The 15,862-nt window shown below is 39.5% G+C and overlaps 1 protein-coding gene across 5 annotated transcripts in view; it reads left to right on the forward strand.

Moving 5' to 3' along the window:
* dscamb (Down syndrome cell adhesion molecule b) overlaps positions 1 to 15,862 on the forward strand; it is a 119,107-nt gene that overhangs the window by 59,789 nt on the left and 43,456 nt on the right. For all 5 annotated transcript variants that reach the window (XM_031290847.2, XM_036004320.1, XM_036004321.1 and 2 more), the window contains exons 4-5: positions 14,833 to 14,979; positions 15,568 to 15,846. In XM_031290847.2, the coding sequence (XP_031146707.1) occupies positions 14,833 to 14,979; positions 15,568 to 15,846 (426 nt within the window). The remainder of the gene's footprint in view (positions 1 to 14,832; positions 14,980 to 15,567; positions 15,847 to 15,862) is intronic.

A 15,862-nucleotide genomic window follows, 5' to 3' on the forward strand; every position in this document is an offset into this window, starting at 1 on the left:
CTTACTCACTGAGGACTAAAGCTATTTTCCATTAAAATCTATTGTTGGCATGGATTTGAAAATAATGGAAGATTGTATCAGAGATTGTGTTGTGTCTTGCAGGTGATTGACCCACAGCTTGATAGTGGAGATATTTGAGCAGAGTGTGTGGACGGATCGATGGTATTGTTGCAGCTTGGGGCAGACTTGCTGGGTATGACATTGTGTGTGTGCTCTGTAAAGACCAAGATGTCTGCATGCTAAATCCCTAGCGGGCCTGTTTTTGTAAAGTTTGGAGCAGAGAGGGCTCCAGTCTTCACAGGGATGGAACATGATTTAAAAAGAATGGTGGATGGCCACCAAATTTCCACTATGAGTAGAATACTGTAAATGTAAGGCTAAGTTATTCATTGATTTATTTATACATTTTAGGTTATATTAGGCCTTTTTCACAGCAGACATTTTGACTTGTCATTCGTAGGTGTTTTTTTAGTTTTTGTTGTAGTTTTTATTCATTTTCATTGCAAATACAATTTTCAACAACTAGGCTTTTCTTCAGTGATATGTAAAAATATCTTCCATGAAAAAAAGCCTATCCTTTCATTGAAAGGTTTCCATTTTTTATACTAAATATGGACGCACAGTTTATTGTTATGCCATAGGAAATGATGCAAGCAGTCATTGTTGACCGTCTTATTTAGTCTTCTTTCTTAACATAAAACAATGTCAAGCTATGAATTCTCTCAGCCCACGTACTGTTTGTTTGCCTGTGCTGTAAACACATCAAAGAGTTACTCATCAAAGTAACTGCAAATGTCATGTTCACTCACACTCGCTATTTTGAAATGACACCAGGCATGACATCTTCAGGATTATAACTTTATTGCTTTTTGTGTAGCATGATGATATAGCACATGTGGGCCTAAATCTGTAAATTCAGAAAAACTATAGTTTTCGTCCAACTAAGAGAAAAATATGACCACTATAGTGTGAAGCTCACAGCTTAGGTTTTCATACAGTCGTAAAATGTTTCGTGCCTATCGAACATTGTTACACTTAAAATGTGGTCAGAAGATGAGATTTCACTGAAGCACAATAGTTTACTCTGCACAGCCTAATAGTGTATAAATCGCTAATGTGGATTCCTTTCAGAAAAATGCTCGATGAGATGGATTGGAGGGTCAAGATCTTGGCGTTGGTCGTCTCCCCGGCAACGAGTTAGACCTGAAGTCCTGTCTCATTAGTGCATTTTTTACCCTTGCTACCCTGCACTCTCGCAGAGTCACAGGGTAGCAAGAGGTTTGTGAGTGTCCGCTAGTCCACATCTCAGTGTTGGAGCTGTTGGCAGCAGTTCTCAGTCGTGACATTGATGTCCAGTAGCTGCTGGACAAAACTTATCATTTTTTCAGGTGGTTTGTATATGTTTTGTATGTACTGTATGTGAGTGTTTATAGTGTGTGCTTGCATGTCAGTGTGTAACACTGCAGTACATCCAGGTGCAGTGTATCTTTATTATACTGTATGTGTATATCAGTATGTCATAGTATGTGTGCTTTAGCCTGTGCAGAGCAACCCAAGGAATCGATTATTGAGGGGGCCTGACAGCTCTGCTCGCCGGATGCAGTAGAATACATACTGTAGCAAGGGAGCGCCATCAGTTGCCCTGACAACACCAGTGCCTGTCAACACCTCCGTCTTAATAGTGACAAATTGTACTTATTACATCAGCGTTAATTCCCCCCGATCTCCCTCAGATGAAGATACTTAGCCCCGTGCTGATCAAATTGTGTCAGCATAATTACTGGGAACAGAACCCTATTAAAAACCAGGGCCTCAGACGCACTGTCCAGACTCATCCACAGGCCTATCACTCAACATGCATCTCTGCGTAGGAAGTAAGGGGTGGGGGGGGGTGGGGGGGGTAGAGGAAGGCAGCCAGATGGGAAAATGAGGGGGCTGAGAAAGGAGGGAGGGAGAATGTTATTCTGCGGCAGGTGTATGAACAAAAACTGCTGGAGTTGTCCACCTTTAACATTTTTTGACTGATGCGCTAGGGCTGCATCCTTAAGAGAAAAGTCTTCAAAAAACGCTTAATAAATCTTTCTCAACCACAAACAACAACAATGAATAGAGGTAAAGATCAGATATGTCTTTAGATGAGCAAGAAATAATAATTACAAAATGGCATATTGTCTCTGCTGAAGATCTTTAAAGCTGCTATAATCAATAATTTTATATTACAATGACTACTACTAACAATGGTTTTATAATAAGTTGCATGACAAAATGGTCTCTGGTAGTGATTAACCCACAAAGAATTATCACCAAACTCTAACCCTCAGCTCCGCAGAGCGTTTAGCGTCTCTTAGCCCATTGTTTCGGTTTGTTTTTATGTTTTGGTTCACTCTTGCTGCTTGTTGTTTTCATCTGCAGCAGAAGCGCTATTTTCATGGAAAAAGCTATAAAAACCCACTGTATGCTACCTGTCCAGCACCAAATGACAGAAAGACAAAGTCAGCAATTAGCTGGTGAACATAGTGGAGCAATAAGCAGCCAGATACTTCCCTCAGGAGGTGGTGGAGATCCAAAAACAGAGCTAAAAGAAGAGTGAATACTGGACTTATATTTGCCAGGTGACCAGAACACGATTGCAAATGAATGCAAATGTTGCTCCGTCACTGCTGGATGTGTAAAATGAACTAAAAAGGTGATAATATATCTGTTGTGCTATTGTGGGTATTTCTGAATTGGACATTTGTAAGTTAAGTAATTCATTAATTTATTATAAATAATCATTGTTATTATACATTTCCTACAGATCTACGTTCATAATATGTAACACTGCAAAGCTATACACTTAGAGGAATGAATATTGCCAATATGGGATTCTCCTTTCCCCCAGAGTGAGAGGAAATCATTGTTTGATGAAACAATTCAATTTATCTGTCGGGGAGAGGTGTTTTATTGGGAAGTCTGATGAGGAAACATGGCGTCCCTCGGGGGAGAAGTCAGTAAATGTGGACTATACAAAAAACAAATGATTAAAATTTTAAATTTCATTAAAGCTTCAGCCTAGTTTTACAATAACTGCAATTACCATAAGCAATTTTCACAGGTCTATAGATATAGATTTAGCATTGCCAGTAGCTCAACAGTGTATTTAGTATGTGTGTGTGTGTGTGTGTGTGTGTGTGTGTGTGTGTGTGTGTGTGTGTCTCTCTCTCTCTCTCTCTCTCTCTCTCTCTCTCTCTCTCTGTGTGTGTGTTGGTCCTGAATGGTGTTGGAATGGAATTCACAAATTAGTGTCGTCTGATGGAAATGTGCTAATTGCTGTTGTTAAGCTGTTGCAATAATTAGGTTATGATGGCACACTGCTACACACGCACGCACACACACACACACACACACACACACACACACACACACACACACACACACACACTGCTACACACACACACACACACACATACATGCACACACACACACACATACACGCACACACACACACACACACACACACACACACACACGCACACACACACACACACACACACACACACACACACACACGCACTCGCACACACACACACACACACACACACACACACACACACACACACACACACACACACACACACACACGCACACACGCACACACGCACACACATACACAACCGAGCAGCCCAAAGCCAACATCCTCTCTCCAGTATGGTTAAAATAGAAGGCTAGATTTAATTACTCATTTTACAATCCGTCTGTGAGTATAATTTTCCAGACATAGAGTCAAACACAGAGTGCAACAGTTGACAACAGTTTCTCCTGTGGGTTAGGGAGATGTGAGAGATGTTCTTTTTAATTACAGTAGACTGTAATATAGTAATGCTAAGTAAATGATTAGATTAGTTAGCTTGCCATTTGGCTGTGGAAATATGTGTGTAGCAGGATAACAGAGACAAAGCATCGAGGCAGGACGATACAAGTTGGTGCAGTATGAGATGCTTTTTTTTTCCTGCTTGAGACTTTTCTTTTCAACAGATAAACCTTTGAGCCTATTTCCATACAGGTAACCAGTCTACTAAGAACACAGGAGCCCACTATGAATTAGACAACAAGATTTAAATATGTCTCTGCTGTCTCATCAGGCCTCGGCCACTCTGCCTACAGACCAACACGACTTTCCATAATGTACTGCGTAGCAAAAAACATGCTAAACAAGCTAAAAACAAGCAAAATAAAGTGCTCCATTTGATGATGATGATGTTGATGATCTGATGGTCCGAATGGGGAACATCTGGAACTTTCCAAAAGCAACAGTGCGAGGGTAGGATCTGGTTGTGCAGTAGAAGAGAGAGCACACCAGTGCTGAGGCTGTGGGAGTTGGTCCGGTGTTATTTGTGCCTACCCACCTGCTCCTGGACTGTACCTTGAAGCCTGCTGAGTTGAGTGCTGAATCTTTCTCTAATTTGCTTTCCTTCTTGCTTTCTCACTAAACTGGTCAGGAGGTTGGTTTAGATAACTGTGGTTGGTTTAAGAATTGATAATATTAAATGAAATCCCCATCACCAGTGTGCATACCAGGTGTGACATATATTCTGCTACAGAGTTGACTGCTGAACACTTAAAGTGAATACCTTTGGAAAAAAAGCATGTGAAAGCAGGTGAAACACATCTTAAATGTTATCTGGTGTTTGCACTAGTGGTTATTGTCTCTTTGACCTGATAATATCATGTGTTTCCTTGCGTTAAACTTGTTTTGTTGTTTTGCTGCTGCTGTCATGGCATTTTCAATGCACAGACCTGCTTAGCAACATGCTGTTTAATGGCTCTGGACTTCAGCAGAGATTACTGGATTGCTAACCTCATCAAAGACATCAACAACCCACAGACTATTTAACCTTGGAGACCTGACTCTCCTTTTCAGCATTTTTTGTGATGTGTGTGTGCGAGTGCATGCCTGCAGCCGAGCTCAGCAAGCTACTATACATTAATGTAAAATGAGTCCTCTCTCCATGTGCTCCTGTACGAGGGCTTTGTCCCGTCGCGACATAAACCTCTTTACACATGTTCAGTGTTACTCTTCCTTTAGCGCTCTCGTTCACTGTAGCTTTGGACTCCATGTTGAGCACAATGTTGTTTTTGGCAACATGCATTGCAGGTAGGGTTGGGTACCTTTCGCATCTGAACCAATACCAGTACCGATACCGGTACCTGAAATTCGGTTCCCGGTACCCAACGGTACTTTTTTCAGTTCTTTCCCTCTGTAATTACAAAAAACTTATTTCAGTTGTAAAAATAATTCCAAACCTATTTATCCTATTTACTTACAACATTATAGGGCTGGTCCGAATACCATTTTTTGAGCTTCAAAGCTTCGGTAGTAATGAGCATCGAATATTCGAAGCTTCGGAGAGAGGGGGCTGAACATATTATTATCTTTAATAACGGCAAGAATCTCTATGTGTCTGTCTGTTTGTTTGCATTTTGATTATTTTGAGAACCTTTCATCCAAACGACTTCACAAGGGAGTGCAGTGTCGTATTTGGTGCAATATAGATAGACAGGCCAGACACGTTCAGAATTAATAAACTTTTAATAAACTACAGAACAGCGCGAGCAGGAAGCAGCGCGCCTCACGCGAGCAGGAAGCAGCGCGCCTCACGCGAGTAGGGCTTATATGCCCCGAGAACGGAGACTTCACTAATGATATAAAACACACACACACACACACACACACACACACACACTTCTGACCATGCAAACTGCGCTGTTCTGCGCTCTAGCCAGAGAATACTCCCGTTGCAGGAACACTTTAGTAGTCCAAGAAGAAGCAAATATATTTATTAAGTATAACGAGGTTGGGTTGTCCATCCTATTAAAATGGCTAGGCTATATAAGAAAATTGTAAAAGAGAGTATTATATTTCGAACATATTCAAGCGCGAATGAGAACCGTTTGGAGGGGGATGCCAGGTTGTGCAAAAACAAAACAAAAAAAACCCGAATATTCGAATGTCAAATTTTCAAATTGAATACCTCTGCGGGCGCGCGTGTGTGTCGGACCTCTGCTCTCTGTCAACATGCAGAGAGGACAGATAAGCTTGTGCTTACTCTCAGGTACCGAAATTTGGCACCGTTTGATTTTGATTTTTTGATTTTACGTGAACCAATACTCGGTAATACCAACGTGATTCGGTCGGTACCGGTAAAAGTACAGGGTTCAGTACCCAACCCTAATTGCAGGGCTATGATCTATAGGTCATTCCTTGTTTACACTCCTTTCACAAATATCAGTGTTCAGTAAATGCATGAACATAATTACAAAACTATATTTAGAATACCAGTTGTAAGGGTAATAGGCCATGCATATACTGTTACAATTAACTAATATTGCAACATCTAATAGAAAGAAAAATAATAAAATGTAACAGATATGGCCAAATGAAATTTTTAGGGTGCACGATTACATGCCTTTGTGTCCACTAAATCTGTATATTTCAATATTCTGTAGCAATCTGTCCAGGAGCGAGCAAATACTACAGGGTCACATGATTTATTAAGATGACATCTTTCACTTGCTCAGTTGTTTATTAAATATGAATTGTTCATCTCATGGCAGTTGGACATTTTTTGCATGGATTACAAGGCTCAAATTATTTATGATGAATAAAAACCCATTTTTTATTTAAAACAACGGTGGTATAACACTGACAGTCTGTGCATTTCTCTCTTTTTCAGAACTGTTTCTTCTCTAAAAAATACCTTCTGAAAAAATAAATATATAACTGCATGGCATTTAGGAGTGTGCAAAAAAATCGATTCATATTCGAATCGCGATTCAAGCTCTACCGATTCAAAATCATATTCATAGAATTCCAAAAATCGATTCATATTTTATTTTTATATAGGCTGGATGTTAAAATGACAAATAACAAACAAATCCACATGAATAATATGAAGAATAAAAGATACTAAATAAAAAATCCACATGAATATATAAGATATATATATATATATATATATATATACATACACATGGGAAAAGTAACTAGATACTGTGAATCGTTTTTGTAATCGAGAATCGTTTTGAATCAAAAATCGATTTTGAATCGAGTCGTGACATTTTCTGAATCGTGCACCCCTAATGGCATTTGAGTGTTTTGTTAACAGATTAAGTGTGAGTGATGGATACAGACTAATGGCACAAGGGGTGGAAGCAATGACAAAACACATCATTATACTTAAATGCACATTTGTTGTTGGCGCTTCAGTGACTCTTAGTCATATAATTGAATGGGTAGATTTAGAGATTCAAACACAGGCATGTTTTCAGGGCAAGATACAATAAAAAAACTTCTCTTATTCTCTGTTATTGATCCAAAGAGCCTCCAATGGCAGCAGTTACATATATATATATATATATCCCTAAAATCTAAAAGTCTCAGCATATCATTATCTTTCTATTTAGTAATAAATATAATATAATAAATATAAGATTTTATATTATAAAACTAAATGTTTAACAAAGGTGAAATATATCTTTTGGGTTAACGTCTAGGTAAAGTGAGGTGTTTACTCGAAATGGGCGTTTGCGACTGCAGGATTTCATTGCAGTGTTCTGACACAGCCAACCTCTGTTTTAGCATTCAGGACACAGAGGAAGAGACAGAAAGGGAGAGAAAGAGAGAGACCAAGTATTGGAGAGAGAAGAAGCAGGAGAGGAAGTAGAATGAGCCAAACAGGAACACAGAGGTTTTTGATTCTGAATAAGAGACAGAGTCTCTGATGCCAAAACTTTCACTGAACCAAGGATGCCTTCTTCACTGAGGCTTCAATGGCAGCTCTGTCATTTACTTGTATTCCTAAAATCTATTCACACAGCAGGTGCATTGAGAGAAAGACATTTTTATAGGTGACTTTTTACTTTTTTATTTGACCTGGTTATCATATTTGAAAGCTAATCTGCATTTGTTGTTGTCCAATCTGCACCATATTGTTTATTCTATACTATCTCAAATGTGATGTTTAAGTCACACTGATCGGCCAGATGATGGCACGATAAAAGTAACTTTATATTTTAACTGCTAACTCATAAGCTATATTATGTAGGATTGATTTCTTTTCTTCGGATTTCCTGCCTCAAGACAAATTCACTGTTCACTCACTGTTTTTCATGATTTTCTCACCACTTACAATATCATGCAAAATCCATTTTCATTGTTTTTCCCACCAAGTTATTAGAAGTATCTTGAAAGTTTAGACATGACAAACTGCCTACTTGACAGCAATGTTGAAAATTCATATTGTTTGGCTGTGACACAGAGACAAAAGGATCACAGACCACATTTGCTTCAGATCCAGAGCGTCTCCAACAGATCAGCCATGCTAAAGGGCATTTTTCCTACAAAATGACTCACTCTCCACAACACATTTCCTATTTTTACATTTTAGCTGCTCAGATTACACCTCTACAAGTTGCCCAGTGCTTCCACCCGTGACCAGGAATTATGGCCCATCCTTACATACACTTACTGATAGCTAGCGGAGAATGCAATCAATGCAATCACGAGGAAGCAAATAATACACTGAGTCGTAAACATCAGTGGTCACAATACAGCACTGACGGTGTTTAACTGTCTTATAACTAATAGTTTGACAATTTCTGGAAATATGGTAATTCGCTTTCTAGCATTGAGTTAGATGAGAAGATTGATATTTCATGTTTGTCCATTCAGTGTACTAGCCGGTTAGCTTAGTCTGGCTCTAAGACTTGAAACGGGAAAACAGCTAGCCTGGCTCTTTTCAAAAGTGACAAGATCTGCCGACCAGCATCTCTAAACTTCACAAATTAAGACGTTGTATCTTGTTTATTTAATCTGTACAAAAACTGAAAAAAAGTTTAAAAAGCAGTCGTTAAAGATGTTTTCACTGTTTTCCTGTCAGATCATTTATCCTGTGGTAGTGAAAGGGTGAGACATTGTGTCTCTGTGTTTCTTTAATCTCACTTACATTGAACACATTTTTAGTTGCGCACTATGAATTACAGAAAATACGTTAGTACCCACAGTACCCCCAGAGTCCTACTTCACTTTATTAATTGAAGTGCGTTGTACACTTCTCTCAAGCTACCAAAAATACGGCAAATGCGTACTGTAATGTGACACAAACATTAAACTGGCACCCTTTCACCAAAAATGTAATTTTTTTTCTTCTTTCTCCTGGTGTTAAGTATTATGTTGTTTTTCCATTACTGTACTGTGGCATCAGAGAGGTTGTATACACTGATTTAAAGAGTGTTGCAGTAGTTTGACCATTAGCATGTATCTTATTGATTCCAGAGTCATCATGTTAATTAAATGGATCCGAGAGAGAGCCACAGTGTCTGCATTCACCCGATGGTCTGCTATGTGCAGTAGCTCACCTACAGTACACTGTCAGGTTTAGGCTTTAGTTCAATGTGATATACAGTAGTTTCTTCAACAGTGCATAAGAGTCATTAAAATGGCTGTTGATTATAATGGTAAATCTAAATAGTTGGACAGACACATGAACAATAGGTATTTCATGGTTTGGTCTGCAGAATAGTCATATACTCATTTCAGTTTCTTTGCATGCAGCCCTGAAGAGCTATGCAGTGGAGAGGTCAGTCCTGCGATCTGACCTCAATCAGCTCAGAATAAAGCTGTGATCAGACGTCTGGCCCCGCACGCCCTGTTTCGCGATGCAACGTACCCCCGACTCTGAGCAGGCAGAAATGAATCTAAGAACACTTCGTTCACTCCTTTGACATTACCACCACAGGAGTCAATGCAGTGTTTCCTCTTTAATGTTTTTGTAGTACCCTAGAATTGTATCCCCACCTCTGATAAGAAGATAGAAGATAAAAACACTTCATGGTAGTATTGTTCTGTGAGGGCCCACCACTGCAGGATTAATCCTCTGTATCCAGGTTAACAGCACACAATTATCAGTACTAGCAGTTTTAAGCAATAATTTGAGCTAAAATAAAAGGTTATGTATCTTTTAAACAGATGCAGTGTGCAGTAAGCCCATGATAGACAGCTATCTGTTTTTAATTTTAACTTAATGTCTGAAGTGACTCAGGAGAGTTGAAGTGGGCCAGAGAAGTTACTAGACAGACCTAGCACATTCATAAGCCCATTTATCTTCTCTCTGTCTCTGCTGACCCAACTAGAACTGGGTCCCTCCTCACTGTCTGACTCACAGTGTACTGAGAGCCAGTCCCACCTTCCTCTTTAAACAACAACAACTCTGACTCACCAACTCACCCTTTATAGAAGAGATTTCTCTGCACTAAACATTTTCAATCTATTGCATTCAAGCTGTACTCACATATGGTGTCATATATTTATTGTAATATCAGTGTTGCCTAAAATAAACAAAATATGGTCTTTGTATGAAGTATAATTCATCTGATAAAGTTCGTCTTGTTGAATAATGCAGCTTTTGCACTTATCTTGTGAAATGTCTCAACATCTACTGGATGGATTGGCGCAAGTTTATGATTCCCAGATGATATATCCCAATGACTTTTGTTATCCTATGACTTTTCCTCTCGTGTTCAATTTCACATTTGTAGTTTCGAGTGAAATGTCTGAACAACTATTGGAAACTCCAAAAAAAATTTTGTTCGGACAATCATTTTCCCCTCAGGATGTATTTGAATAACTTTGGTGATCTGACCTTTCACTTGCCAACATCTGATCAAGCTTTTAAATTAATCAAGCTGAATGATGACTGAATACCTGCAACACTAAGGGCATCCCATCAGCCTCAGCTGTACTTTGTGTTTTTTAGTGCTAATTGACAAATATTAGCATGCTAACATTCTAAACTAAGATGTTGAACATGACAAACATTATAACTGCTAAAAACCAGCATTTTAACATTGCATGATACTCAGCCTAACAGCCTCATAGAGCCAGTAGCATCTACAGTATTTTAAACCATTTTCAGATTCACTATGCCAGCAGATCATCAGCACCACACACAATTTCAGATGCAAATTAAAGCTGCAAGCAGCGTTGGACGGGCCCTTGCACTTCTGCGCACGTCGGGGTTACTGGCGTACACCGCTCCATGTAGCCAAATGTTGTAGTTTTGACTGAAGATATTCATTTTGCATTGACGATTGGAATAAAAACATTGGCAGTTTATGCACTGTAATTCACTCTCGTCCAATGCAGATTATCAGCTAAGATGTGACCACCTCGGCTCTCATTTAAATTACAGCGACTTCAGAGTGTCTGTTGGCAGTGAGGATGCTGTGACACTAGCTCATCTGTACGTCAAGGCTTATTTAGCCTGCTGAGAGTGAGAGCCCGCTGTTCGTATTAGATTCTATCTCTGGCAAAGTGGGGATGATTAGATAAAGTGTGTGTGGCCGAATGGAGCACTTTTTCACTTTACAGTAGCAGTGCCTGTGAATGAATGGAGGGATGGGCTCCACTTTCTGACAATAACACAGAAATCTCTGTCCAGAGGATGTTTAATGCATCTGGGAACTGAGGCCTCAGTTACTGCCTTAATTAATCCATGGCAGTTTATACACTACACAGCAGTACACTACCAGTTTACCATTCTTACTATTCTGCAGTTTCTTACTTGACATACTGGCATTATGGACAGCAATTACTCGTAAATGCTGAGGCAGTGAGCGAGTTAAAGACAAAGCAGTGGAATTAAAGGTAGCAGGTCGCCGTAGCAGGTCGCCGAGAAGAAATACAATAAAATACAATTCAGTACAATAGCTCTTATTTTGAATCCCCTCCGTACTGGAGCGTCCCCTCTGCCTGCACTTCATTCTATCATAACACAATAACTGAGCTCTGACGTCTTAAAAAGGCATTGCAAGAGCATAGAGGTGCTTGAAGAGAAAATTGCAGCAGCTCACAGCGGCTGGAGTGAAATACCATTTTGTCTCACTCAAGATGGATTCCACAGCGAGATTTCAGAGGACCAGTACAGAATCAAAATGGAGAAGCCAGAAGAGAGGAGAGAAAAAAGGAAAAAAGAGGCAGTATGTGTGGAGTGGACAGCTTTGGACGAGATGTCTCAATTTTGTTTTTGCTGCTGCTTGATAATCCATATTTTTCAGGGTTTTCACCTTTTACCGATATAGTGTTATTTATTAGTAAGCTATTTCTATTTTTTTGTATTGCTTATGGTACTGATCACCGCCACATGCGATCAGTAACAAAAAAGTAATTAATAACAATATAAGAAGCATTAATAACAAATACTGAAATACAAAGCTATTCAAAAAAAGAAAACAAATGATCTCTCCCTCTGCTGTTGTAGCTACAGATGTGTACAGAACCAGTGAAGAAAAAAGCAAAGGCGATGATCATAAACAGCAATGCTTTCTTTTTCTACATCTGGCCCCCTCAACCTCTGAGAAGATTTCCTCCCACCAATTGTCTTGCACACTGGCATGCATGCATGGCTGCCGGCATCTGCACACACACACATACATGTACACACTACACTGTCACACCCTCCTTCCTTCTCTCCCTCCCTCCCTCCCTTTCTTTATAGATTCCACTTGCTGGTTGCCCATCTAGCAGCCCTGTATGTAAACCAGTGAAACCCCTTCAGGACATCAAATCCGTGGAATCTGCTGTCGGTTTTATCTAGGTCAACGCTTACAATAGCTGTGCAGTTTTTTCTTCTTCTCCCGCCTCTCTCTGTATTCCCCCTGTTTGCTTAACCCCACAAGGTTGATTTTTCTTTGCATGTATAAACATCAAAAATGCATATGAAATGTAAGCATATTATGCATGCTTTGCTTCTTTTATACATATTAGTCTCAAGTGGAATATTAAAACATGTAGCGGTTTGATGTTAACATTAGTGTAAAATCTAATGTTTAAAGAAAATTACATTTAGGTTCTTTCTCATTAATACTTGTTGAGTTAATTGGTTTGGACTGTGCCGTTATTTTGTCTGGTAACACTGCAACTTAACACAGCACTGCAGCATGACATGTAGGAGAAATACTGCATTTATAACAGCTGTTTTCTCTCTGATCTATAGGGGATGGGGTTACGTGAACTAAAGGAGGTGGCATCTTATTTGTTAACCCGCACAGAAAAGAGAAACTTCTGCATCTGCTTGTCCATGCATTTTTCATAGGATCTTGACATGTCTATTTGAGAGGCCATTTTGACTAAAAGCTTAATAATAAATATTCTAACAACACCATAAATAATCAGAAATATGTGGAATTCAGAACCTTTGTTTGCTATTTTCTTTTGCTTTTGTTCGACAGACTACTTTTTTATCCTAAATCTAAAAAACCCATCTTGCATGTTAACTGTCTCTGTTTTAGAGAAAAATCACAAGAAAACCCACAGCTCCCTTTGTTCAACTTAAATGAATTACACACTGTTAATCTGCTTTAGCTGCTGCAACACATCCCCAGTTAGTTATACTTTTGGATAAATTGCTGATATGACTGCCTTCAGGCACAGGGTGCAATCAAAATCAAATATGCAGAAATAATTTCTGTCAAAAATGTAACCTGCATCAGAGTCACCCAAGACTATACCAGTGTTGGTGCCATCTTCTTAATTATCTTCATGCACTGTCCAAGTAGTTAGATGTACAGGTATATTGTAAGACCTTCATAGCAAAACATTTGCTGCCATTCATTCTTGCACAGTATAAAAAACAACTTCCACGGACATAAATTGCCAGAGCTTGATAATCCATCACAGTAAACACAACGTCTTGATTTGTTTTTGTTTAAGTTTCCCTGTTAATCGTAATGTCATAATGCCAAGTTTTCATATTAATGTGCACATTACGATATGCCCTGCTTACTGTCAATCAATTCACACAAGCAGGAAGAAATAGAAACCTTCAGGAAATAATCCCACCTGAAACACGTCACCTTACAAACTATTGTCACATCCAAGTCTTCCCCTTTTTTAATCTTTTATTCGCTTATAAGCAGGTTATTTAAAGCTTTCAAAATATTTGTCATGTTAAATGATGACGAATAAGTAAATAATTTTGCTCTGTGTTTTTTTTCCACTTCCCATTTTGTATTAGAAGTTAGAGATGCAACGGTGATGTAGGCTTTTTCTTTAAATGTGTTAAACTATAACCTGCACAGCAGTATTTTCTGTGTATGTTTTTCTTCTGGACCCTGTTAACATTAGCTGTAGCTGTTACAGGGCTGTTTCTCCTCGGGCCTGTAAGGCTCTCTAAGCTGCCTCTGTCTTAGCATGCCCACCACTGTGCAGTGAAGACAATCTCCTGTAAATTGCTTTTTCGATCAGTTTTGACATCAATCTGCTCCCATGGGAATGTGGGCATTCATGTGATGGCAGAGAGGAAGGTTTCTTTCCTTATGGATGTTGACAACCCCACTCATCCTGGTTTGATCTGCAGAATTAACATAACATTACCCTACATACTGAACTGGCTGTGACAGCCAAGGAGGGATTGTCTCTCTGTACCAGACATTGGCGCCAGTGAGGTTACTGCAACGGCAGAAGTCATAGACAAGACAATAAAATCTGTTAAAGGGCGAAGATTTCATATGCAGATCTGATTTCATGAATACAGTTTCTGTGTTTCTTTTTTATGGATACATTTTGTGTTCTGTCGTCTAGGTGATTTTACCACAATCATGTGTTGTGTGCTGTGAGATTCATACTTCCACAGATTTACCGTGCACTCTACAAACACCCTTTGGAGAAAGAAATCCTGTTGTGGCGGAGTGAATAAATTCTTTATACTGTAAAAGATGTTTTGATCCTACATAACAACCACACAACTGCTGCCTTTCATGTGTTTCCACTCCACTCTTTTTTTCTATCTTTTCCAGGACAAAGATATCTCATCACATCCACAGGAGCCTTGTATATTCTGGACGTCCTGCCTGAGGATGGGTTGAATAACTATCGCTGCACCACACGCCACCGCTACACCGGTGAGACTCGTCAGAGCAACAGTGCGCGTCTCATTGTGTCAGGTCAGTATTGCATTCAAACTGGAATCAATTTAATTGCAAAGACCATACATGCAGGACAAATACACATGTATATATTTTAGTGGATACTTCCTGTAGATAATGCCAAAGATTAACCTTACATAAACTTACACTTTCAAGTTGGATTTGGCATTATAAAACTGCAGACATCAAAAATGATTTCCACTGTAAAAATGTTTTCCCATATGAATTATGGGTCCTCCGCAGACATTTTGATTGATTTGCAGGCCTGTAACGCAAGACCAGTGAATGGGCTGGAATAGAGTTTACAGTCCAATCCTGTCATGCAGGCCGATTTACTCTAAGGTCAACAATGAATTACTATATGCAGCCCTACTTCAGGCCAGTCAGTAACAAGTCAACAACCATTGAAATGCAGGCTGTACTGTGATGTAGGTTCAGCTGTATATTGTAGCATAGTTCAGCATTGTTCTCTCTTCTTTCCCTCACATAACAAAATATACAGTATATAGAACTGGATCTTGACCCCAAGAATCAATATTGGATTACACTTTCAAGCGCCTGGCAACGCTCACCACTAATTAACACTAAATTCTCTGCTCCTTCCAGACACCACCAATGCTGAGCCAGGCATCTTGGATGGCTTTGACCACCGAGAGGTGATGATTAATCATCGGGTGGAGCTGCCCTGTAAGGCTTCAGGCTACCCAACGCCCAAATACCGCTGGCTGAAGGACAACAGCCCTTTGGAGCCTGACAGTCGCTTCCGCCAAACCATCACAGGGTTGCTGATAGAAAGCACACAGCCCAGTGACTCTGGGACGTACGTGTGTGAAGTGTGGAACAGTTATGGCAACACTGAGGTCATGGGACGCCTTTATGTCAAACGTAAGTCTTTTTGTTT

This window comes from Sander lucioperca, chromosome 8, assembly GCF_008315115.2.
Source record: "Sander lucioperca isolate FBNREF2018 chromosome 8, SLUC_FBN_1.2, whole genome shotgun sequence".
Lineage (NCBI taxonomy): Eukaryota > Metazoa > Chordata > Actinopteri > Perciformes > Percidae > Sander > Sander lucioperca.